Raw genomic sequence first — 27,617 nt, 5'->3', positions numbered from 1 at the left:
AATTCATCAATTAATTCACATTCACAAACAGGTTAGTTGGTTGTTTTTAATTTTTCAATGTAACATATTAACTAAAACAACAAATGTACTAAAAACACGTGTTTACAATCCATTCGGATCACAAAGGTGCAATAAACACTTTAGCATTACACACTTGTATCATCTGGGGGAAAAAACTCCTTTTGTAAAGGGAATTTCAGACCTATGTAAAAAAAAACAAAATAAAAGATCTTTTACTTTGTGTTTCTTATTTATCCGATGCTTTTCTTTTCCTTCTGCAATATCTTCTATCATGTCATTCTCCTCTTCTTCATCGCTATCGTCTGCGTTTTCTAAGAAGTTAAATGTTTCAAGAACATCACCAGAATTCCTACGTAAGTAAAAACATTGAGAGAATCAGTTTTACTTGCTGAAGAGATTCAGAAGATTAACTAGATTAAATGAAATTGCTACCTGACAACGTAAGAGCTTTAAAGCTAGCAAAACAAGAAATGGCTGTTTGAAGAAGTTTCTACAGCTGCCTAAATCCTTATTATAAAAGCACCACTCAGCAGAATTTTGCCTTGAAGTAACAACTCCAAAATGTTCACATGACATAATTCAACCTGAATATATAATTTTCCTGTATATAATATATTAGTATAATATGCATATATGTATGTAATAAATGCATATGTTCCTATGTATAATCAGTTTCAGTTAAGTTCCTAATCATTTGTGGTAAGCTACATTCACAGCTGTTCAGAGACACTCCAGCTGAAAGTTCACTTTGCACTGACCAGTACACATCAATGACTAAGCAAAACAAACAATGTGTTGTCTCTTCACTCACCTTTTGATTTCCTGTCCCTTTTGTTTTGACGAAGGAGATTCACCACCGTTCAGGATCTGTTCTAAGTTCTTTGTCTCTACGGAACCATTTGTTTCTGAATTGGAGAGCCCAAGCAAAGACCTTACCCTCTGGGAGCGTACATCCAATATTGTATCTGTATATCCTACTTCCTGAAGATACCTACATGCATTAAGAGAAGAATCAAAGTGGAAAGCATTTTTGAGGAAAAGGAAACACTGTTAAAAATGAATGCCACTGTTACATCATCTATGGAAAAATAAGCTTAATCACTATCCATCTCACATGGAAAACTGTAACCGAGGGAGACGGGTTTGTGACCTGCTGAGACGACTTCACAGAAGTTACTGCAACAGGCAACTTTATTCATCCGCTCACAAAACTCTTATACACTTCAAAAGCTGAATCCCTCCGCAGCTCCACCACCTTGGCACTGATAATTGGTTAACAATGCTGTTTGCATGACAATGCCTGCTCTAATTGGCCGATTACACACATCTGTTGAGAGGGTGGCAGGAGCTGCTGACCTCATTAACTAGTCCTTGAAGCTACAACACGCTAAGTACAGAAACAAGTTCAATACACAACTCACACTTCAGATCTAAGAGCATAAGAAATCCCAACAGAAAACCTTACTCGATGGTGCTTAAATCTCAAAACTATGAAGTCCTGAAAAATGAACCACTATTTGCTCACCTCAATTACTCTGTTTCACAGAGTAAGCATATATACCATGCAGCTCTTCATACTGCAGGGAAAGCTTGAATACACCAATATTCAACAATGTTACTTACTGTCGCAGTAACTGCCTGCCTTGCTTCCAGGTCAGTTGGCTATTTTGAGGTACTGCAGGAACCTCTGTATCTTTGGTATCTTCTGGAAGATACAGTGTCATAGTTAACATCTAATTTATAATGCTTTTAAACACAAAAATTTCCATCAAGCAAGAAATAAGAATCACGATCTCTAGCTGCAACTGGGTGTAAAAATACACCAAAACGTGGCACTTATAAAAGAGAAGAAAAAAAAAGCGGGGGGAGGGTGGTACATAAAACTGTAGACCACAATTTTAAAGCATACTATAACAGTACTGGCCAAAAGTGTGACTTCACAACGACTGACACTGCAAAGGAAGTCAAATTAAATTCTGCTTATTAAACAGCCCAGCATTGTTCTTAGAGATGCTTTCCTCTGTCTGTCATACTGCAAAGAGCCAAACTGTTCTTATCAACTTGGCTGTTCTTATCAACTTGGCATTTACAATGCAAAATCAGATGCACTCCCGAGGAGCAATAAGGATAGCCTATTTTTCCCTCTTTGGAGTTTTTTCCTTAAGACTAAACAATATTTACCCAATGCCAAATCTTTCCTAGATATATTCCCTATAACACACTTAAATGAAGGCTGGGGGGAAGATGGGAAGCTGCAATAAATTGAACAGACCAAATCTATTGTAAAAAAGGTTACCTGATTCAAAAGTTGGCATTTTCAAGTCACCTTGGTTCAATTCTGTGCCATATTTTAATTTATGGTATTTTGCCCTGAAAAAGCATGCAGATGTTTAACAAATTAGCATACAAGAATTTTATCAACCCAAAACATTCTATTATTCCCAATTAAAGGAACCATACCAACACAGTATAATTAATCCAAATAAAACCCTTGTGATATTTATGTGTCAAACAATTATTTCTAGTCTTCCACAAACAGTTTCAAGATAGTATTTTTACAATTATTCACAATTACCAAATAACTTACGATGAGAGTTCAGTATGTTCTCTAAGAATGTAGAGCTTTCCATGTACATCAGCTAATAAGAGGATCTTTAAAAAGCCAGTGGGTTCAACTATTTAGCAGAAATTATTTTTCCAGGGGTACCACTGTCATAGGTAGCCAATCACAGTACAATGAATGAACCTCTTATTTGGGATTCCTGCCTATCTCCCACTTTCAATTTCCACTTCCATTTATCTCCTGCTCTGTCTTTGCCTAGGTTACATATCTTTCCCTAAGAACCACGTTAGAGTCCTAGTTTCTCTCATCACATGTATTCTCTTACTGATTTTCTTCTCATTCACCAGGGGCTTAGCTTCCAATTCCTGCTTAGTCCACCTATGCAAACATGCCTCACTTCTTCCCATCTTCTGCTCCCTGGCAACCCAGCCCTAATCTCTCCTTCTCCATCCCTTTCTAAAAAATTGGTCTTGGTGATACTACAGAGGTACATGTAAGCCTTCAAAATCGTGTTCTCTACCCAAGCTGCCTATTGAAATGTCTTCAACTCCCTTTACCTCCAAGAACATCATTTGAACTACCTAAGCCTATATGCTGGAGTTCTCAAACTTTATCACTGATTTTTCACAGTTCAACTTTTGCTTCAAAAATCCTTTGCAAAAATACTCAAAATTTCAGTGTAAAGAACTCCAGATGTTCTGCAGGAGAGCCGAGGCACAAAATCTCTGTAAAAACATTAGCACCCACATTTTAAAGAAGTCTGAAATAGTTGTCTTTATAATTCTAAATGAAACATTGACAAAAGTTTTAAGAAATATGTAGCTCCCATCAGTTTTAAAGACCACTCTTCAATATGAAAATTCTCAAGAAAAGATAGATAATGGAACACAAGGTGGACAAAATTAAGGATTTTTTAAAAAATTCTCACATGACTGAGCCACTACTGCAAGTTTTTCCAAATTGAATCTCAAATACTGCCTGATAGATTTGATGGTAGAGAAGATTTTAAGTTACACAGGTTTCTGGCAAAATTGTAATTAGGAAGTCTCATTAACAAAGTGTCAGTAGATGGCACTATTGACCCTTTTTTGTAAGATATAACCCTCATTTCATGGCAATCACACTGTAACTGAAAAACTGTGAGGCTTCTGAAGTTTTGTGTGACCTGAATCTGACTGCCAATTAAAAAGAATAATATTTTTTGATTATTGATGAAGAGTTTCTTAGCTCCTCCCTGCACTAGTGAGACTTCTGCTCCAGGTGCTCTCTTTAAACAGAGACAAAGCTTTGTGCCACATTGTAGTAGGACAGTGTTCCACCACGGTTTCCAGATATGGAAAGGGCATACTGTGATTTATAGGCCCTACAAAGCACTGGACATTTGGGGATAAAAAACCCCTCCAAACAACCCTAAACAACCAAAGTGAAAATAATTCAAGTTAAATAAAGCTGACAAAATATTTTTGCTCAATTCATAAGCCAAGCCAATAAGGCACGGTAATGGAAAAGCAAACCTAAATTTGTTCAAATTAGAGCTGTGGCAATACTATTCAGGATCAGTTGTTCCATTTTTGGAGTTAGAACTTCAAAGCATTAATTAAAGTTCTGCTTTAATTGTTGATTAGAGCAGATAATGATGAATCTGATCTAAAATTATACCAATGACTAGCCACTATAAATAAGCCAAAATATTGCTGCAGGGAATGAGATTAGTTATCTTTCACATAACAAGTTCAATTTACAGCAAGAAATTAATCTTATTAAATTCCAATAAACTATATCTTCACACATTTATTCCTTTCCATATTATCATACAAACAGGGGTAATTATTATATATTTTCAAAAACACTAACAATCTACAGTGTTGTTGACAAATCAGTGACATTACTCTTCCACACCACACAGTAAATTAATTCTACAAGAGGCAACTTTTGAATCCTTGGAGACATCATGGCTTGGCTTTGAAAACTAAGATTTGGGAAGGGCACTACCCACGCTTGCTGCAAGCGTGCTGGTGGCTAAAAAGGCCGATGCGAGATAGGCAAGTCCGGTCGCAAAAGGCTCAGCAGAAAGTCTCCTTTGGCAATATTGGAAAGGAACGGTTCTTTCTGTGTTGTCTTTTCTCCTCGAAACTGACTCTGAGTGTGTTCTCAAAGGAAGCAGCAGCGTCGTGACTGGTGTGTCTCCATGAATCCTGACTGGAGGTCAGAGTGGACCATTGGTGGCCGTCAATATGGCCAAGGCTGAGGTGCTGTTTCAGGGAGTCCTTGCATCTCTTTTTCGGGGCTCCTCTCTTGCGGCAGCCAGTGGCGAGTTCACCATAGAGCACAACCTCAGGGAGGCAGTGGGTGATGCTCCATCCTGGAGACATGCCCTGCCCAGCACAGCTGTGTTCTCAGCAGCATGGCCTTGACACTGGTGACCCCTGGCTGTTCAAGAACAGACACACTGGTCACGTAATCAGACCAGTGGATGTTTAAGATTGTACGGAGGCAGCGATGATGGAAGCGCTCGAGAAGCTGCAGGTGGTAGCAGTAGATGACCCATGATTCAGACCCATATAAAAGAGTAGACAGTACAATGGCTCTGTAGACACTGATCTTTGTACTTTTCTTCAGGTGTTTATTGGACCAGACTCTTTTATGCAGTTTTCTGAAAACTCTGTATGCCTTTGCTAGCCTGTTGTCTATCTCTTTGTTGATCTTACCATCTGAGGAAATGATACTTCCCAGATAGGTGAACTGCTGGACTGACTTAAGCTCTGAATTGCCCTTGGTGATGTGGGGATGATGGAAGACTTCCTGAGGTGCAGGTTGGTAGAGAACTTCTGTCTTCTTCAAGCTGACTTCCAGCCCAAAAAGCTCAGCAGCCTCTGCAAAGCCGGATGTTAAGCGCTGCAGAGCTGCTTCTGTGTGAGCCAGGAGAGCAGCATCGTCAGCAAAAAGCAGCTCATGGACGAGGTGATTCAGGGTCTTGGTGTGGGCCTTCAGTTGCCTTAGGTTGAATAGGCTTCCATCGGTACGATATCCGATGTAGATGCCATTTTCTTCATTGAGGTCTGCTGTGGCTCTTTGGAGCATCATGCTGAAGGAGACTGTGAATAGAGTTGGTGCAAGAACGTAACCTTGTTTCACACCACTGGTTATTGGAAAAGGCTCAGCAAGTGCATCGCCATATCTGACTTGTCCACGCTGATCCTCATGTAGCAGGATGATCACTTTGAGGAACTTGGGGGGGGACATCTTAAATATTCCAAGATCTGCCACAGGCCTTTTCTGCTCACAGTGTCGAAAGCTTTGGTGAGGTCAATGAAGGTTACATAGAGCCCTTTGTTCTGTTCCCTGCACTTCTCTTGCAGTTGTCTGAGGACAAATACCATGTCTGTGGTACTCCTATTGGCTCTGAAAACACACTGGCTTTCAGGTAGAAGATCTTCTGCAATAGTGGGTACTAATCTATTCAGAAGTATTCCTGCAAGGATTTTATCAGCAATAGAGAGCAATGTAATACCTTGGTAATTTGAGCAGTCTGATTTTTTTCCTTTCTTCTTGTACAGGGTGATGATGACTGCATCACGGAGATCTGGTGGTAGTTCACCTTATTCCCAGCGATGCACAACAAGCTCGTGAAATGTAGCATGGAGTGCTTGACCTCCGTGCTTCCAGACTTCAGGTGGAATTCCATCAACCCCAGCTGCCTTGCCCGTTTTCACCTGCTGTATGGCCTTAAGTGTCTCTCCCATTGTAGGGGCTGCATCCAATTCATGTTTCACCGGTTGTTGTGTAATGTGCTGAATTGCTGAACCTTGCCCATGGACACACTTTATCTGACCCTTCAGTTGAGACCTGTCTGACATGGAAGACCCTACTGGAGGCACAAACCACCACCAGCAGAGCTTGCAACATCATGAGGGCACACAAGCTTCTCCCCCGCAACAAGGGGTGCCCACGGAGAAGAATCGTTGGAGTATTGACTTAGATAAAGTGAGGTTTCCGTAAGTGAAAAAGGAAAAGGAGAAGAAACAACGACCTAAGTTGATTTAACTGCTTTCTGCTATTTAACTGTTGAATCCTATCAAGAAGTTGCAAGGGGGTAACTTAGCTCCAGTTCAAAGCCTATGAAGCCAAAACATAGCCCCAGTTTTATGATTTCAGCAAGTCTCATTAAGGTAAGCACAGCACTGTGGTAATGAAGCTCAAACTAGACTGGCTCAGAGTACACAACAGACATCTGGCTGGGTCTGCAAAGCACCATAAAGGAATACACACCCAATACAAACAAAAAAACCCCATACATAAAACTACATAGGACCTAATTTTATTAACAAAAAATTGATACTGAACTACCAAAGCCTTTAAGGACACTAAAGTAATAACATTTTACTTCTCCAAAACATTATTACACATACTTAGAGATAAATATTAGAAATATCAAACTATTTTGCAATAACTAACTGCATTTTATTTAATCTTACACACTGATTCCTATTTCATTTTTTTTTTCTGAAAAACCGTAAGAGTTGTTGTCTGTATTAGCTTGTTCCTGACTCCTTATAATTGGTATTTCACTGCATGATGTCTGGAGTTAAACAGCAACACTGAAATTTACTGTCAACAACTTTCAGGTCTGAAATTCTCAAGACTATTTTGTTTTGGAGATGGTATATTTTCATTCACTCAGAGGAACAGTGGTAAAAAAAATAACATGTATTACGCTGAACAATGAGTACGACAAGCAAGAAATCAACAAAATGTCATTCTTAGATCATTTACTAACAAGTCAGTACCTGCTTGCTTTCCTTACTCAATCCATCATACTTTCACAGTTAGATCCCCTTAAATTACTGGGCATTTGTAGTTTCCTCATTGTCTCCCACACATTCACCAACCAACCCAAGTTTCAGTTCCTGTTTCTAGCAATCTCCAGAAGAATTCTGGCTCCAACTTAAGCAAGGATCTTCCTCTTGGAAACTATGCAGTGTTGGCTTGTACCAACTAGCCACAAGAACTAAAGCAAATGGTGTGTTTCTGTTGTTCAGCCTCTAGTGTACATGTTTACAAGCTTCTTGCCCATCACATGAATTTTGGCATTTCATGGGAAGACAAACTATAAAGACAGCTGCATTTCAGGAGAAAGCAGGAATGAGGTTTCACCAATGCCACTCATCTTCAAGTTGTGCATCCCGTTATATGATGTCTTCACACTCCAGCTGTAATTAACTGCCTCTGATTTATCTCAATAAGCAGGCAACCCTCACAGCCTTATGGTGTACTGTGCATTTGCAGAAAGTGTCTGTGCAGCACACAGTTTATTACTGCCAAAATAACCGAAGTATTTTCCTTCAACTTCAGAAAGCTACTTATCTCCAAGACATTTGGGTCTGCCATAAACATATTATTTCTATGATATGTTCAGTGTTCTTTATAGGAAGAGTATGCACATCCCAACACTCTGCATGCATCTCATCTGCCTTGAATCCAGAGTGACTTGCACATTACCCATACAAGACAACAATGTAACTTTTAGTTTTACATTACTTGGACCCCTTGAGCTACTTTCCATTACAAGGACAGGGCCGAATGAAGTATTAGAGCCTTTCTGCCTATTATTTCACCAGAAAAGACATGATGTGCTGATAAGGCTTTCTGTGTGAATATACCCTGTTTTCTGAAGCACCTTGCTACTGGATACTTCACACAGAAGAATGTGGCCATTACTGCTAAAACATTTGTTCATAACATGAAAACAACAGCAAGTTTTTTCTGTACTAGTCACTTACTCATAGTACTGATTCATAACGTAAAATATACTTAGACATACTTATGCTTGGATAACTAACTTAACATTGTCCAGCTGAAGCCTAACTACACTTTGATCAAAAATTTTAAGTTTACTCTGGCAGGAATGTCCCCCTGAAATCAAAATAAAAAAACAAAGAGTACCTATTTTCTTGCCTGATCCACAAGTTGTTTCAATATTGGATTCAGCTACTTTTTAAGAACAAGACAAAATTAAATAGAAGAACTGAGTCCACTCCTGAAAGTACAGACACGTGACAGGATTATTTTCCTAGTGTTTTTGCAAAGTTAGCCATTAATTTGGGTCAAATGAAATAAAACAGGCAACAAAAGAGCATGTAAGTTTGAAGGACATTAACCTATACCAACTGAATGGAATTTTAATTTTTAAAGCATTAAACTAATGCTACAGAAAACACACCTACTGAGCCTAAATATGCTGGTGTCTACCCCATGAAAAAACAATACTTTAAAACACAAGATCAACTTAAATCATTCAATTCTGTCACAAAAATACAGTTTTTATCATGCAACACATACAAAATATTTGAAAGGGATCAAACAAACAGTATTTTCACCCTTTCAAGTTCAATACCACTTCAGTGCAGGTAAAGGTATAGTAACAAGGTATAAACCTATGAAGTATGTTCTTTCTTACTTAGTGTACCATAATCTTAACTCAGAAAAGGAAAACTCTTCAATTTGTCTAAGACAAAAGTTCAAACATTTTGAAAATTATGCAACTTTTTATTATAGCTAACACTAAGATTTGTCAGCAGACACTGTGTGGAGATGACCAACCATAAGAACAGTTTACATAAAGTAACATAGAAACATCTAATAAAGACAGTTCACTTAATGAAACTGAATTCCGTTTAGTCTGTAAAGTTTTCCAGGTCAGAAAAAAGCTGAATGATTTGTGTACCTACCTTTCTTGTTTTAATGCATATTCTAACATTTTTATTCTTCTCACTAAATCTTTCTTCAAATTTTCTTGACCCTTTCTTTCCCCTTGTAAAAACGCTATCCGAGCCTGAAAACACACACACAGAAGACAAAAAGAAAAAAGATTTTATTCCACTCTACTCCCAAAATAAAGCAAGCAAGTCTGGCTCAGAAGGAAAAAGAAAAAATTAAAAAAAAAAAAGGCAGCACTGTTTTGCATTAATTACTTCAGTGAATCAATAACAACAAAAATATTTCTAGCCTACACACTATTATTTTCATAATTTTAAGATGACCAGGTACTAGTTTGTACAGTAACTCTACAAAAAGCACAAACAGCAATAATATTAAACATTTTAACATAGGAACATATCTTTGTCCTTATGGCATTGCTAGCATAAATTCTATTACACATTTTCTTCCAAACCCAAAGCCATATTAAACAGGTACACAGCAATTATCAATTCAGCTTTTAATGCCAACACAGTGAACAGATTAAGAAATGAGTGCATGAATTCAAACAGAGAATTTACAAATCCATTATACAGGAGACAACTATTTTATAGATTTACATTTTACTTCCTACTGAAGACAGGTGAAGGTTAGAATATCAACAGAGATTTGGGTCTAGTGTGCTGTTCTATCTGGAGAAAAATAATGCTATGGTTGTTTAAAGCATCAATCATGCTACCCACCTAATTTAAAAAGAAGCAAGGAAGATATCGACTTGCCTGCTAACCTGGTAGATGATAATAAATTCAGCAGAACATACAAGCCATCTCATCAAACTTTAAAATAGGTAAAAATAGTTGAAAAGAAAGGTAGTAAATTTGCTGAGGACAAAAGTAATCTCTTCACTACAAAGTGAGAGGACTTTTGTCTTGACTTTTGCAAGCCAGAATCCTAGGGAAGACAGGGGAAATTGCAGATGTGAATACAAAATTTAAACAGGTAGTGATACTACTGGATTGGCCATCATTACACAATCTCGTTTGTCCTCATTATGACTCTCGACTGACTGAAGTCATTCAGTAGCTAACACACTACAAGATTCGACATAAAATTACCTTGGAAGAAAGATTTAAAAAACTAAAATAAAGCAAGGAAAGTAGAGATGACATTGCTCTACTGAGCTCAAAAGCAACAACACAATCTCTATTAAAGGAGGCAGGGGAAGTGCTATAACTGGCACTTAATCTATCCTTGAAGAGTTTTTTTCAAGGGAGTGGTTGTATATTTTCATTATTCAGTGGCTGCAGCCTGAAACAGTCTGACCAGGATGGCAGCATTCTTGCATCGCTCCTTTCTTGAAACTAAGTGATATCATTGTACAGGACTTCACATATCAGCCCTGATTTTAGCCCATCTGACTTTGGGCTTACTGGTAAATCAAAATAAAATATGTTCTTTTGCCTTGCATTAGCTAAGTAATTATTTAATCAATTAAAATTGTAGTGAGAACCAGGCAATTATGAGTATTTTAGTCAAAAGTCTGTCATGAAAGTGTTTTCAACTAACTACTGTCACTTGGTGAGAAAGAGTAATGCACCAAACATCATATGGGAAGAGAGGAGGGGTTAAGGGATGGGGGAAAACAACACCAAGCCCACACCAACAAAGTCCCAAACGCACTGAAACAGACGTCATGCTGATTGCATAGATATTTCAAAAGGTAAGGACTAAGATCCAGAATCAGCAAACCCAACTAGACTCAGCTGCAATTACATTAGATTCTAAAAAGCACTATAAAACAGTCTCTAATCAAATAGGAGGTTAACAACCTTCTGAAGAAAGCTACAATTACATGTAATTTGCACTCCCCTAACACATAAGGCAGCAAATGACCAAGACAATTTCATAAGCCCAACAAGTTATCCCAGTTTTCACCAGTGAATGCAAAGTTGTTACATAAATAACACAGTACACATTAAATAGTTACAAAAGTAGGAATTTTTTTGGAAGGTAACATGTTACACTCAGCTACTTACAACACGGTACTTAAAATATTTGGAACTTACTGGCTGCCCACAAACTCTTCCTACAAAAATAAACCCGGAACTAAATACTTTGATAATTATCTAATAAAGGTTATAAAAGCCTTTATGTCCTTTGACTTGAATGCAATTCTCAACTCCTTCCAAAATCCAGGTCTTCCGTAAATGATGGTCAGAATTCTTCCCTTTCATTAGTTTTCTTTCACTGGCCAACACACTCCTACAACTACATGACAAACCTGAGTTGCCAGGTGCAACTCTTGGACCTTTTTTCACCCTCAGAGAGGAAAACAATGTGATTCTGATACCACAAAGAGGGAGGGGTCTGCTTCCTAAATGCTCAGCGCCAAACCTTGTCCTTACAGAAACACTTCTGGAGTACTTGACCAAGCAGAATGAAGTCTCCACATTTAAAAGGCCCAGATTTCATACTTTTCAGCCAGATAGATTAATGAGTAAGTGATCTTAAGAATTAAATATACTACAGAAATAATGGTATAAAAAGAAAAATAAACAAAACCTAAAATCCACCCTACAAAAAAAGCCACAAAAAAGCTTTTACATACAATTGTATTTAGAACTATCTTCAAAGGGCCCAGTAGGTTGAACAGAAAGGTTACCACACAACACACTTTGTAGATGGGGTTTTGACACTTTTGTCAGTATTAGCAGCATTGCTTTCTATAATGGTTTGTATACAGATTTGACTGATTTTAGGATTTATTACTCTTTTCCTCATTGTAACCATCACACGATTAAAAAGTAACAGAAGTTATCTATGCCGAAGTTAAGAGTTCAATCTATGGAAACACTGCAAATCAATTTAGACTTAGGAATACTTAGTCATCCAGACTTTCAATACAAAACCAATAATCAGATCACCAAAAATTTGTCATATAAATTATTTAGTCAACTTGCTTCCTTCAGAGAAATGAGGGGTGTCAAAACAATACACTTCATGTACTGCATGACCACGAGCCCTAGGAATTAACACACAATTTCCCAACACCTCTTTTTCTGAAATGCAGTAAATCCCCAGGTCAATAAAAACAGATGAAATAACAGATCAGTTTCCCCCAGGGGTGCTGTACTAACTTTGGTTGCCCACACAAAGACAAATGCTGAAGAAATTACCTCTATACAATACATTTTCCACAATCCTCAGATATTTATATTTCCTTTGAAACAATTCTCAGGAGAGTTAGCTTTGATATGATTTGTAAATATACTGATGATTTAAGATTATCTAGCATAAAATCTGGGAAAGAAAATGGCAAAGAAGCATTTTGGTCTCACCTTTCCACTCCACATCCGACCCGCCCCAGCTACAACAGAATTCTTTCCTCTATCTTACACCAATTTGTAAGTGCCCAGGCTGATACTAAGAAGAGCAATCCTCCTCCTCATATTTCTGTTCCTTCTGTGCTGACTTAGCTGCTTGTGTAGACACACATCAAGCGTACTGCAGAAATCATTCTATTTATTTTTCACTCAGGTCTGAGTTCCATCAGTTTCCTGATCCGACTCTGCAGAGCCCTGGGAGCACCCAGGCTGGCACAAGGGATGCAAACAGGATACTGAAGTGACAGCTCCTTTCAGTGACAACACAGTCTTAGATCAGCCTAAACTGACCATGATACCACAACATGCATGTGCAGAGCACAACAGTCGGAAAAACAAGCGCAGAGACACTATAAAAATCAAATACAATACAAGTCTTAACTCCTTTGAATTGAAAATTCAGTCAAAATGTATTTTTAAAGTGTATTAGCACAAACATTACTTATGGAAGAAAAAAGACATTATTTTATAAAACATATACTAGTTCTGTAGACAAAAATAAGTCTTTTCATGGCTTAAAAAAATCCAGCTGTATTTAGCTGTGTAATTCTGATTCTGATAGAATATTTTCCACCACAGATAAGGGCTGTATTTCAGATTCTCGAAAACCCAACCAAGTGTCTCATTTTCAGGGCAAGCTCCTTCTCTTCTACCACACTGTAAATTTTCATATTTACAGTGTTTTCACAGATCCCTGAGCTCCACTATGTTTCTACAAAAGTGACATTTAGTAACTCTGGGCTCCCTCTACACCTTGGCCCTCAGCTGTGGGTAGGAGAACCACCACTCCAACTTGCTCAGCTTTATTATGACAGTGAATTCAGGTTGCTTTGAGAAGTACTCAGAGTGACAGATACTTTCTATTTGTGCAAGGATGCATGAAATAATGCCTGAAACTAGGCAAGACAGAATTCAAGGGTAAAAAGAATTACTGAATAGCTACTTGAACACTATAGATCCCACGAAGAAGAATTGTCTGAGGTTAAAAAACTACAGAATTCACAAACAGAAAAGAACAAGTAAAAATTCTAACATCTAATATTTTAAACTTGGAAATCATAGCATTGTTTTAACAGCATGTGGCATTTCAGACATACATGTATTTTGTAGCTGGAAGGGGTTTTATCTTTTAAATAGGAAGTCTGACCATATGCAAACCAGGCAACAGTCTTTCATCCAAACTCTTAAGATCTCAAACAAGAAACTGAAGTTTCCCTTAAGTGATAGGAATAATTAAACTCACTGATTACACTGATATTCCATATCCCTAGAATGCAGTTCCACTGCTTGATCAAAGTGTAACAGAAGATTTTAAGAATTTACTAAATTACTTACACATAACTTTGATTTCTAAAAAAAATACTGTTTCATATTAGTTCATATATCAAAATTTAAAGAAAAAAAGGAGTGTGTCCTGGGAAGAAAACGAGGATTTTTTCCCCCTTTCTTTTGAAAGAAACTTAAAAGGTCTTAAAGCTTCAGAATTATTGCTTTACATTTCATTTGTACTACCCATAGTAGCATTCATATTAAAGCTACACTTTATTAACTGCACAGAAAAGTGTGACAATCTTCACACTGAAGTTTTTACAGCATTTTGGGCAAGTAAAATTGCATAGGTAACCTAAAGGTCATATAATGATTATGATACCCATATAGGATTTCATAATCCTATTTTATTAATAAATCCTGACATGCAGTATTTGAAACACTTGTCCAAAATCTCAAACCTTGTAAAACATAGTAGAGGAAAAAAGAGGCACAAAAGAAACCTGAATGGTCTGATTAAAAGCCTTATCTTACGCTGTGGAAACACCAATCCTTTCTGGTACATTTCAAACAATCATATTCTAACAGGAACATGCTCAGTAAGCGAATACACTTCCTTTCCATTTCAGTTCTAAACCCTGTTAACTCTGTCTCTACTCACAGCTGAATTTTTTCAAAATAAACGTCTAAAGTAATGCCAGCTGCAATGCCTGTGTTTTGTTTTTCTCAGCTCATTCAGAATTCTAGAATGAAGGCAGGAAAGGCCTCAAGTGCAATACTGAGCCAATCTAACTACATATACCCAGGGCACACACTAAGTGTGTGCTTATCCTACTAGGGCACGTCACAAAACTCAAAACAGTAAGATTTTTTTTAACCACAAGTTAACTATCACACAAAAATATTAATCTAATCTTAATTTTTTAGATGTTTATTATGTTGAAGATGAAGCAGAACTCTGATTTGAAAACTAAAAAATACTGAGGAGGTGGAAGATTTTATTCAAAAGTCATTTAAGAGTGAACAGACCTATGCAAATACCAATGTTCCAATTCCCATTCACAAAAAGGAAACAACATGAGAAAAACTTTCTCCTTCAGTTTTCAATAAACACAGTCTGAAACTTAGCCTCCTTCAGAACATCCAGAAAAACATTAAAGCATTAAGTAGTTAAAAGAATTTTAGTGTATTCTTACAGACCTGACTATGTTATGTATTTATTGTCATTACAATTAATCCTTAAACTGTCAACTGAAGACTGAAAGAAGATACCTTACTATAAATATATATATCTGAATAAAAATCAATCTTTATTTTGCAAATTAAAGTCTGAAGATTCTCTCTCGAATAAGTCACACAGTAAGACAGCTGTCACTGGTCATATCAAGTTCATACATGTTTCAAAGATGTATTACTTTTAAATGTCCTGTAGATTAGAAAATAATGTGAAGTCACGAAAAAAAAAAGAAACACACACCATTTCTTATATGTTAACAGAAAACCTTTACATCATAAAGTGAGCTCACCTTAAAGATGCAGGGGAAAAAAAGATTTCAGCAACTAGTTAATATCAGTCTACATTTGAACAACATTTGCAAATACAGAAAATTTTCTGCAGAACCTTAAGAAAGGTCACTTAAATACCAGGATAGTTTACTACCCCACTAAGAGTAGCAAAGGTATTAAGATGTGTTCCCTTTTTAAGGGATCTTTTCCATTTGAGCCGATGATCACATCTTACTCCCCAGCTGATACTCCCCAATTGATCATTCAAGTGATCACTTCCTCATAGCTTTTTAAAAGCAAATCCTGACCCCTAGAAAAGTGACAGGCAACTGTCTGACAAGGGTGGTAGACACAAGAAACCCAGTTAGCCCTAAGGAGATTAATGACACAACCGGCAGATACAAGAGGATTTACTCCTCCCTAAGTCCCCTCCAGTCCTGCAATGGGTACGGCAAAGACGGGGCTTGCAAAACTTTCTCCTTCCCTAAATCTTCTTTTCTCTTTCCCACTACCACCGTATCATTCACATTCCAACGGTTGCCTCTTCACTACAGGGCACAGGACTGTCAAGTTTTATCAGCTTCTCTGAACAACTTATAGAAAATCCAGCCTTCAATTTTATCCCCTTCTGTTCTAGGGTCAAACTTCTAAGTCACCACTTAAACTCAGCATAAGACTGCCTTCATTCTGCCACTCTTGCTAAAAATTTTTTCATGGAATAATTTTTTTTCCTAGGATTTTTATAGATGCTTTCTTAACCAATATGATATTTAGGAATAGTACAGTAGCAAAACTCATATAACTCATAATTGCGTTTTTAAAGACTAACACTCTCCAACCTTCATGATCTGGAAAAACAAAGTAACCCAACTGTCCTGTCCCCAGGCTTACACCCAGAACAGAGAAGGCAGTGGCAAAAAAATGTCTATTGAGGCTACCTGTCCAAAAAACGGTGAAGGGACTGAAAACAGCTGATTCACACTGTTACAAAGAGCAATCTCCTTGAAGACTAAAACATAGATGTTGGTATAGAACAATCAAAGGTGAGCAATTCAGATACATACACACCCTGTGAGACTGAAGGCAGGTATCAGCTGAGAAGCAGCAAGGCCACAGCTGCTGCTGTCCAGTAAAGGAGGAATCACTTCCCAGGAGTTCTTAGCAATTCCCCAGAAGTTTCTCATGAGAACTTCTCAGGTTTCCCACAGGACACTGGAGATATTCCTGAAAACAGTCAGGATGATTTCACCAAAACATTGGACTTGTGAGATATGGATTATAACCAATTGGAATTTGTAGACTGATGGTGTGAGATGCAATTTAGTCAAAGGAACAAGCCTTAGCCCTACATAAACTATGTGCAGTGTGTAATAAATGGCATTTGCTTGATCACACTGCTCTGGTATGTGATATCCTTAATCCTCTGTACATTTATTGTTTACTTTACATACATATCTACAAACTGGACACTAAAATAATTTTTGGAGCAATAAATGCAAGTGCCTTAGAATTTTATTATTCACTAACCATTCTTGTACTCAAGTGTTCTTTATGTAAAAACAGGCTTCTAAAATTTTGTTTTGATTAAAAACTTACAAAACACTCAGCACAGTTTAATTTATAAATTAGTTTTCCTTTTCAATTTCAGTCCAAGAGACACTCCTTCAGAAAAGGAAGCTCCTGCCCAGGAATTTTTAAAAGAAATGTCATCTTCCTGAAAGAACATTCTATTTCTCTAAGAACAAATTAACATGTTAGCTTCACAGAAAGTAAAGTTAATCTGGTCATTATCATCAACACACTGCAAAAGAACTACTAAAATGCTCCTGCCACAGTGCAGAATGCCAGCCAATGTCCCTGTATACCAGATCTCCTCCTCCCCACAATCAGACACCAGACTCGGGAGCCAGCGAATTTTATCTGAAAGCTGCTAAACAGACACAGTAACCTCTCTGACTGACACTTAACAGGAAAGCTGGGAGATACCGTGCCACCTGACCAGGCACAAATGCTCATTTTGACCTCAAAAAATGCTCACTCATTTTTACCTGCAAGTTAGTCTTTTTTCACCAATATAATTCTACTGAGAAGTTACAATCTTTCCATTCAAATATCAAACTGAGTGCCATCACTCAAGATAACTAAATATCCAAGTAAAACATAAGTAGCCAAAATAATTCTCACTAGTTATAAACTACAAGGAACATGGATACCGTATTTCAACTGCATTTCTTAAGCAGGTTGAACAATCCATGAATGATGTTTGAAAATAAGCCCCAAAGACTTCAAGGCAGTCACGTTCCCAATAATAATTTAAGAAAGTTCTACAGACAAACGTAAATTAAACTAAGTTCTCTTTACAATTCCATTTGACAATATAAGAATCCTTCTTCAAGAAAGTATGTACTTCCTGAAGATCAAGGCATGTAAAATACAACTAAGAATCCTACATCTATTATTTTAAATTACTTTCTATGGAACTTGAATTCGTTTTGCATCGGTTTTTCCAATAAATAAAATAATATTAATAAAATTAATATTGGTGTTCATATGTCTTTTACAGAAAAAAGTAACTACAGGATGTTAGGTGCACATCACATGATGTGTTTATCCAGCTGTGTGCTGGACATTTTATCCAAATGGATCCTGTGAGAGACTGGATTGAAAGCTTCACTGAAATCCAAATTATTACATCAACTGGCTTCCCTTGACCAAGTAGATGGGTTGCCTTGTTATAAAAAGAAATCAGGCTTGATATGCAGGACTTTCCCCACCATGGAAAAAACACCATCAGGTGTTTTTCAATACCTTCCAAAATAATTTTCTCCATAATTTTACCAGTCACTGACGTGACTGACAGGTCTGCAGTGACCAAGGTGATCCCTCTTCTTGCCCTTCTTGAAAACTGGGACAGTATTAGTCAGCTTCCAGTCAACTGATACCTCACTGGATTCCCAAGACATCAGCCAAAAATTAATATTCTTTTCACAGATGAAAAGAAGCTCTTATTAGACTACCATCCAGTAAGAAATTATTAAAGTTTTGCATTTTTAAAATCAATTAAGTCACGGCATTTTCTAAATGTCTGTGCTGGAAAAATCCCACAACACAATTGCAACACCAGTGACAAAACCTGACTTGCCAAAAAAATCAACTATCAACTCTATCTCTCCCTCAAGTAACAAGACTGTATAGAGCATTTCCTATGTAAATGTTGTATTTTGGAACATTCTGTATGTTACTCCAGTATGAACTGCTTGAGACAGGTTGTGAGCAGTACCTTTGCTGTGGAAAAACTAATGAAAACAGGCACAAACAAGTTTGTGGACAAGTCAAATCACCAGGTTTGACAACCAACAGCAAAATACACCCTAACCACTGATTAAATAGTGTTCAAACCACTTGGGAAATACTCTTTACCATCACAGCTATAAACACTACATGGCAGTAAGTATTTTGAAAACATTCAGTATTATCATAGATGCCAGTTTATTAATTAAATTTTCTATATGAAGTAATTTTAAAATAATGCCTAAAGAAATTTCACTTGACTTTGAAATCTCTGAAGCAGTTTTCTGCCCAGACCCAAACTCTCATCAACATTTACCCATACCACAATAATCAGAGATTCAAAAGAAACTGTTGAATATGCTTTTATCGTCTCTCTATATTACTGAAACACAGATAATAAGGGTGCTCAAGACAGGTTTGCAATTTTCCCATCACACCATGTAGGGGTCCCAGCTTACAGCACAAACTGATCACAAAACACAGGCTCAAGTGCAGTGCAACCAGAGCAATTGTAAGAGAAATTCTTAAAGAAAGATCAGATCAGGACTACTTGGCAATTGGGAGTCTTGGAATTTATACTGCAAGGGTTCTTGTACATTTTCTTCTAACTTTCACTTTTCAAGAACAGCTTCTGGCCCTGGACAGGCATATTCAACAACACACCAACAAACTACAGAACTACTTGTATTTTGATACCAGCTATCAGTAACCTGCTTCGGTCTCTGGTTTGATTAACAAACAAAAAGGTCATTGCCTTTTTTAGTAGACACAAGCTATGTTGAGTACATTCCACCTATTAGAGGACAGATAGCACTGACTCCCTTTTTAAGACAGCCATTCTTAAAAGTCCCTTACTATGAACTAACAAATCCCTCAGTTCCCTCAATTCCAAGGGTCCAGTGTTTCATTTAATTCTGATGCCGTAAGAAAAAGCATGGAAAGAACATATAAACTAAATAGCAGTACATTAGACTACAGAGTAAGAGATGGCTTATTGTAAATCCATTTCTACTTCCTCTGTGTCTCCATGTAGAAAGGATTCACAAGTTTTCATTGTACAAAAATTATTTCAGTATGTTTTATACTTGTTGCCTAACTATTCCTTGGCTGTAGTATGAAAAAAATCAAAACAAACAAATAAACCCCCACCCCTCAAAACCCCCATATAAAGACAACAAAAAACAACAGCAAAAACAACTCAACATGATTATCTCAGCCCAAGTTCATCCTCAGCTGCAGTTGCTCACTCTGTCATAATCATCTCTGTATTCTACACTTCTCCTAAATGCATGAACCTTGCAAATAACATCTTTAAAACAAAACCAAAAAATTGTCACACACCTTGGACCATTTCTATCTAAAAAGATTCACATACAGCCTTTTAAATTGCTTGGCATTCTTTGGAACATACTATGCTAGCAAAGAAAAATTTCTTTTCAATAAAGTCACCACCACAACCCATAAGCCTAAAAGAGAATATTTGAATTTGATAAGATTAAAAATATCTTTACTGTGAGCACCACTATACTGGCACATTATTCCATTAACACGAAGCTACTTTGTTAAGTTACACAGCTAATGACAAAGGGTCACAGTTAGATACTTAATACTAAATAGGACTAAAAATATTAAGTTCATTCTTTTTATTACTGGTATGTGTAGCACAAGAACACATAAATAAGATTGAAGTTATGTACTTTGTAGTGTGGCAGGTTCTCGCAATCACTACAGAGCAGAACGGGAAGGGAGGAATTGCAGTGTGGCAAACATCCTCAAGAATGTAAATACCCTTTCCAAAACAAGGAACATTATTTATAATTCAGGAATATGGAAGGGAAAAGTATAATAATCCACAGCAGACTGCCAACAGAGTGATCTGAACTGACCTAGACCGCTCAAGTGATGAACATTCGTGTCCATGTTCATCAGCTGCAGGTCAGTAGCACACAGTCCTAAGGAACAGACACTGAAAGCACAAACTAATGAAGTGTTTGAATATAAAGAGTCATATATATATGTGTGTGTGTACAAATATGTATATACAGAGACACATAAAAGAACACAGTATTACAGAGTGTAGAAAGCTTTACAAGGTCAAGGCAATGGCAACACTGACAGCCACTAAACTGAATATAACCAAGTTCATGGAATTAAAACTTATAAAAGAGTAAGACAATTAAAATAAAAGTGTATAATATTAATTGTTTTCAGTGAGGCATCATAGAAGGTTGACAAGGGGCAGGTATTTCGCACCTCCTAAAAGTTAATCCAGCCTCCTGGCACAGAACAGTGCCAGCCTCTCTGATTTCCTCCACTTCCCCAGACAGTTAACACAGGCAGCAGTCTTGCCTTCTAACCAGTACAATTGTACAACCTCGCCAAAGCTACAAACAGAATAGGTCTTATAAAGCATGTAAACATGTTCACATGTTCTTGAACTCTCTTCTCTGAAGTGGTTTGTCAAAGCAGGATCTTTTCTCTTCCCAGGGTCTCAAGGTGCACTGCAGGATCTGTCCCCCCACCCAGGAGTTGAGCACATCATCCTCAGGAGGCAAACACCACAGTTACAATTTAATACTAGAGTCTTGCTTCTTAGAGTGGTCACCGGTACAAAGCTGAGGGGCTTTCTTGGCTTTTTTTCTTCTAGGAAGAGTATTACAGGATCCTTAACCTCCTGTGTGGTAGCAGTTAAGCAGTGGCCATATTTTGGGTGAAGAAAAAACAATGTGAGCAAATGGAAGAAATTTTGCAGCAACCAACCTGTTAAAAAAATTATCATCAGAAAGACCTTCAGGCATCTGGACTTCCTGAAGTTCATTCTCTATTTCAGGATCATTTCAATCAGCATTCAGAGAAGCACAGTTGTTCAAAATGTTACACTCAACATACGTAGGATTTTTCAGCATTACCATACACATAAATATGCACAATAGCTTCAAAAAAAAAGCTAAGAATGCACTTCATCCCTCAGTAACAGTGGAATTTATTCTGAGCTCAGAAAAATGCATTTTTACCTTTAATTGCTAACAGAAGGCAACCTCTAACCAGCCATTTTTTATAAGATCCTATAGTGGCAGAAAAACCTACAGACTGCTTGAATTCATGCTGTAGATTCAGGACTGGCCCTGAACACTGGAATTGCACTGATGAAGGCAGAAGATGTCACTAAACTCAATATCCTGCTGAGCCACTGCTTAGGATAATTCAAGAACTGTCTGAGTGCCAAGAAGTTACAATCAGATGGGCAAACAAAACTCTTGCAAGTCCTGAAGATGTTAAATCACTGGAGGATCCAACTTCCCAAGCCACACTTTTCATTGCTTAGGAAAAACAAATCACTATCACTTTCTCCCAATTTCTTAAATGACAAAAAGGATCAAGAACATCCACCACTACATCAAAACCTACTTTTGGTAGGAAATGAATAATTGTATCAACAGGTACTTCAACCCTCATAAAAAATTCCCCAAAGTGAGATTTATCAGAGCCATTAAATATGTATAAGTATGGCTGCAAGGAAACTAGGAAAAAAAATAAATGTCCAGTGTTAAAAAAACAGTAATTCTTCACCAAGCAGTGTTATGTAACTTACATGCCACATACTTCTACAGCGCCTAAAAGAAAACCTCACCAGAGTAACTGTTATGAATTAACAGTTCTGTGCACAGCTTCTAAGTAAGAGAGACTTTATTAAAAAAATTTAGGAAAAGGCAATTCTTGCATAGTAAAAAAAAACCCACCTTTCTACCACGTGTTGCCAGAAGCGAGTTAATTGGGAACAATATTCTAGAAAAAATTACACAACTACTACACTGACCAATACCCTCTTGTACATAAACCTCATATCTATCCAGGTATTTCCTGTCCACTTTGTGTAACTCAATGTCCTGCATTATTTTATTGTTTTGTTTCCATGAGGTGAACACTGCAAGAAAGTTTTATACAGATGTTAAAACATCTAAATCGACTGTTTAAAAAATAAAACTGGTAGAACAGAGCATAAACAGAGAAGTGAAAGGACTGCATTTTTTTGTGAAGAACACTCTAATCCTTTAGTGCCAAAAACATTATCTCAATTTTATAGTGAAATAAAATGAAATATCAATAATATTCCTTCTGCAAGAGAAAATCTCCTTATTTCTACTTATCTTGAAGTATCTCAAGGAATCTTCCTACTCCAAATTTGTACATGTATCTCTTAAGGTAAGCTCTGTTATACAGCCATTGTCTTTTAATTTACAATCATGTCCTCTCTGCACAGGTTACCCATGCACAAAAAGGAACCAGCTCTGCACATTTTTAATTTGGAAGTCTTGCCAGGAGGCCTATAAGGAAAGACAAGATTTGCCCACAGACACACAATCAACCTTCAACCTTCAGTAAACAGGCACCTGAGGTTACATTAGAAGCAAACTGCCTCAGTGCAGTTCAGACTAAACAGCTTACGGAAAGCCACAGTAGGGAAACCCTTGATAGTGTCTAACTGCCCTCTACCCAAAATTCACAGAACTCTCAGTTAAGTGCTTCAAACTGCAAAAGGCACTGAACTGTAGAAAATACATAGCTGTTTTCACCATTAGCTTAGAAAAATCATTAATGAACAGAAGTTTCCACTTTTTAACTTCTTATAAATACGTTTCATACAGAAAACAAGTTTCATTATAAAACAAAGGTGTTGAATATTCAAGTATTTTATTACATGAATAAGCATTGCTTATTTGTAGAAAAAAGTACTTCTGCACCCCTGCTACAGGAAGTACCTTAAGACCTTGCACAAACAGAATTTAGCCAGTTCAGATGCCTGTATCACCCACACACCTCATGGCATTTACAAGTATCACAAATAAGAATAACAATCAACTTTTTACAACCTACTTCATTTTATTTTCAGTCAGTGTTGATCAAGTATCCTTTGGGGGTTTTAAGGACTGCCCTAATAATTAAGTTTAATTTCATAACAAATACTGAGATTCACCTATAAGCCCCAAGGAAAGGGCAGCTTATCAATTAACTGTATTTCCAACTTCAGCCATCTAGAATACAATCAATAAACAATGCACAATAAACAATGCAATCAATAAACATCTGCATTTCCTGCCTTAATTTTGCATATTCTATGGCAATTAATGCCCTTGATATCAATAAGGATGGTTATTTAAGCAAGACACTATAAAAATAGCACTAAATATAATCTCAAATAATCAAAACAAAGCATTTTCCTGCTCATGGCAGGGAGGTTGGACCAAATCATCTTTAAGGTCCCTTCAAACACAAACCATTCTATGACTCCATTTCCAAGCTCCCTCATTGGTCATGAGAATGTAAGAACAGCTTTGCCTGGTCAGACCAACAGACCCCCAACCTCAGCAAGCCACTTCTAACCATGGGCAGGCAGGTCCATGGGAGAAGCATAAAAACAAAAGAATAAACCTCACAAAACATTCCAAAACTCTAAAAACTTGTCAATCAAAAAGACAGTACCTTTGCACTTAAGACGCTCCCAAGAAATTTTCTTCCAAGAACTTATGCACACACTTTTTGACCCTAGAACACTTTAGTATTTGCAATAGCCCTCTGCATAAAATTCCATTAATTCTTGAAAAGCATGGGTTATTTTTTAAAATACTTGGTTTTAATTCATGTTCCCTAGCTGCTGAGACATACTGATTGTTTCCAACAACCTAATGACCATTCTTCAACCCTTATAACCACTTCCACTTGCAATCTATCATCAAAACAAATTATTTGCTTGCCAAAAGCAAAGCAAAGTCTATGCTATGAGAAGCATTAATTGTTCCTCCAAGTTTGAAACATTCCCAACATTATCTCCATCTCCCCTTCAAACCTGCAGCAAAGTAAAACAAGCCACGTACAGCCAAATATTTCAGCAATTGATTCTTGCTACACTTTGTAAATGGCAAAGCATTGAAAAAAGCTGAAATACAGTATGACTGTATATACACTTTAAACATGGCCTCATTTAGTTCATGGTATCAACACTTCTATGCATGTTCTCTGAAGATAAATTGTTTTAAAGAATGTCCTATATAAAATTCCTTTAATAAGCCAGTTCTGCACCTCCTAGTAGAAAAGGAAAGGGGGAGACATGCAAGCAAAATTTGAAATCTATGGGGCTTGGTGGTTTGGGGTTTTTTTAACACCTACATAAAGAACACAAAATGTCAGATAACAAAACTTTCCCATAATGTCACTAAATAGTTGGGAAAAAGAGCATTTGTAAAATTTGATATACTAGAAACTTCAATTGTGTGTCACCAAAGATGTAATTTTAGCGGACAGAAAATGTATTAATGATCATATGCACATTTTAGTTACTTAAGAGGCTGTATCATTTTAAACGTTATTGTTTAAACTGAAATTGCATATATTTTGTTCTGAATATTTACATTTCTTAATTATTGTTCCTATTCATTAGAACATCTGGAAGTAGCATCTACTGATAATTCTCTCCCGACATACTCGTCTGTGATTTTGAAGTATCAGAGTACTCCATATCACTTATATTTAGTTCAGAAAACATGAAGAAACTACACAATTTAGACCTTTGTTCCAGTCAAACATATATCAGACTGTAAACCCATAAGAAAGTGGACCTCTCTTCATTTTCCCCACAAAGTTGCAAGCTTTCCTATGTTTTAACAAAACTTTATCTTCCTTCTTTAAATGCTTCTGTGGTGTATTTCCACCATGGTTTTGGATCCGTGTTCTTTTTCTTTCAGGAGACTAAGGAGTCACTTAGCACCTGAAGCAAAGAATCACTTCTAACCAAAATGTAACACTCAACAACCCGGACTTGCTCTGACTCCTCTGAAGTGCATTAATGTCTTAGAAAAGATAGACAATGTATCTCGGTGTAACAGCTGCCAACATCGAGGTCATTAGCTTGACAGATCAAAGTTACAATTACACAATATTGCTACAGTGAAAAATCTTTCTTCTAGTTCACCAACCAGAGAGCAGATCTATGCAAGGCCAGACTAATTATTTTCAACACAGCCGTGAGTAAATGCTTAAAAAGTTACTGCAGCAGCCAGCATTTGAAGTGAAGGGAAAACAGTGTACTATGCTTCAAGTACTGCACTCCTGATGGTTGACACTTCTATACTTGATACTGGTTTGCAGACACAGGTTTGTCCCATGATTATGCTGCTTCACTGCTGCACACAGCCAAACAGCCATGCATCTGAAGAACTGGAAAGACAGTTAAAATTATTAATATTTTAGATTCAAAGTCTGATGTAAATGCAGATTTAAGTCTGCCAGTACAGGACTTCAGATCTAAAAGGCTTGAGACACTCTATTGGTCATTATAGCTATCACATAAACCTCAACACAATGAGGTAACATGTACTTTGTTAGACAGGTAGAGCAAAAGGAAACAGTTCATCATAAGATCCAAGAAAGAATAAACTGTTACTGCAGATCACCTCTCTATGCACCATCACCCCTGTTTGCAAAAAGCAGTCTTACTAAGGGTGGGCATTACTTCTGCTAACTTCAACCATGTAGGGAAAGAAAGGGGGCAAATCACACAGGAGTCCCATTAATTTTATCGCAGGTAAGAAAGTGTCTTATTCTTTGGAATAAAAAAAGTCATAAATACAGAACAGAAAAATAAAATCACACATATTGTTAAGTGATTTGGTTTTCCACACACTTTTTATAAAGCATTGTTTGCAAAGTTATAAAGATTTTGTAATTTCCAGAACTGAGAAACAATGTTTACAGAGTTTACTGTCATATTGAAAGAATGAAGAGATAAAGATGAAATTACCTGCATCAGGAAAGCTGCAACTACAACACCCAACACTCACTTCCATACAAATTATCTACTGTCATGCAATGGAATTACTGTTTTCCTTTCAACCCAGAAAGTCTCAATCATCAAAGAACTCACACCTGTGCACAGCATCACCCAAATGAGTAACAATCTCACCAGTATCACTGGGCAAAACTGTTGTTTGGGGTCCAAACTATTAAAGTTTTATTAGCCACAAAATACACTGTGGCTTTACAACTTCAGTTGTAGAACAACAAAAAAACCCCACAGGCCTGGTAAACACCTATCATCCAAAAATATTCTCAACACATTCCTGTATCAGTCTTCACCACTGCACAGGTTGACATATAAAATCTAAAGGCAACGCCTTCCTCCCCTTCCCTTCTGTCCTGGGCTTCTGAAGTTAAAAAAAACACCTTCGTGCATACTGACTGTGCAGCAACTGTGCAGTTTCTATCCCATGACCTCAGCACCCATGTGTGAATCAACACATATGATCAGGGTCAGAACTTCCACCGTCCCTCCAGAAATAAGCAACTGAAACAGTGCCGTAGTGGACGACAAACAGCAACCACAAACAAAAAGCAGCAGGCTTGGCAAGAGTGCATCAGGGAGTCTGGAGGCCACAGGAGTTGACAGCAGTGCTTTTACAGTCAGACAGAACTTTCAAAGTCTCCGAACTGTATTTCATGTTAGGGTACAGGATGCACTACTTTGTTTTAAAGTAACAAGCCCATAAATAAATACTCCGAGATGGTTTTGTTTGCTAATGAATAGCATTAAGCAGCTTATTTGTAAACATACTGCTACATTTCTAAGACACTAGAGAAAACAGCAGAAATAGTCAATTGCCCTCTGCTAAAAACACACCAACGTTCACAACACTGATTTTAAAACCAGCCATTCCACAAGGTTTAAAATGGCAAGACTAGCAGTAAGTGAAGGAAACAGTGAAATCTGTCCAATTGTTAGCCTTGGTGGGTTTTTAAAATTCTTTCTTAATTATAACTGTAACAAAAATAGCACAAGTTACATGCTTATTACAGAGCCAAGACATTTTGAAAGAATTTCTTAGACTCAGGTATAG

At 37.1% G+C, this 27,617-nt stretch overlaps 1 protein-coding gene across 5 annotated transcripts in view; it reads right to left on the bottom strand.

The window, feature by feature from the left end:
- Positions 1 to 27,617, bottom strand: part of STRN3 (striatin 3) — a 64,052-nt gene that overhangs the window by 34,676 nt on the left and 1,759 nt on the right. For 4 of the 5 annotated variants that reach the window (XM_071557983.1, XM_071557985.1, XM_071557986.1 and 1 more), the window contains exons 2-6: positions 9,313 to 9,416; positions 2,318 to 2,391; positions 1,645 to 1,726; positions 833 to 1,012; positions 238 to 370 (exon numbers count right to left, since the gene is read on the bottom strand). In XM_071557983.1, coding sequence (XP_071414084.1) covers positions 238 to 370; positions 833 to 1,012; positions 1,645 to 1,726; positions 2,318 to 2,391; positions 9,313 to 9,416 — 573 coding nt within the window. The remainder of the gene's footprint in view (positions 1 to 237; positions 371 to 832; positions 1,013 to 1,644; positions 1,727 to 2,317; positions 2,392 to 9,312; positions 9,417 to 27,617) is intronic. The other variant, XM_071557984.1, reaches the window with a different exon arrangement.

Source organism: Pithys albifrons, chromosome 6, assembly GCF_047495875.1.
Source record: "Pithys albifrons albifrons isolate INPA30051 chromosome 6, PitAlb_v1, whole genome shotgun sequence".
NCBI lineage: Eukaryota > Metazoa > Chordata > Aves > Passeriformes > Thamnophilidae > Pithys > Pithys albifrons.
The sequence above is the reverse complement of the archived record's forward strand: the minus strand, read 5'-3'. Positions and strand labels throughout refer to the sequence as shown.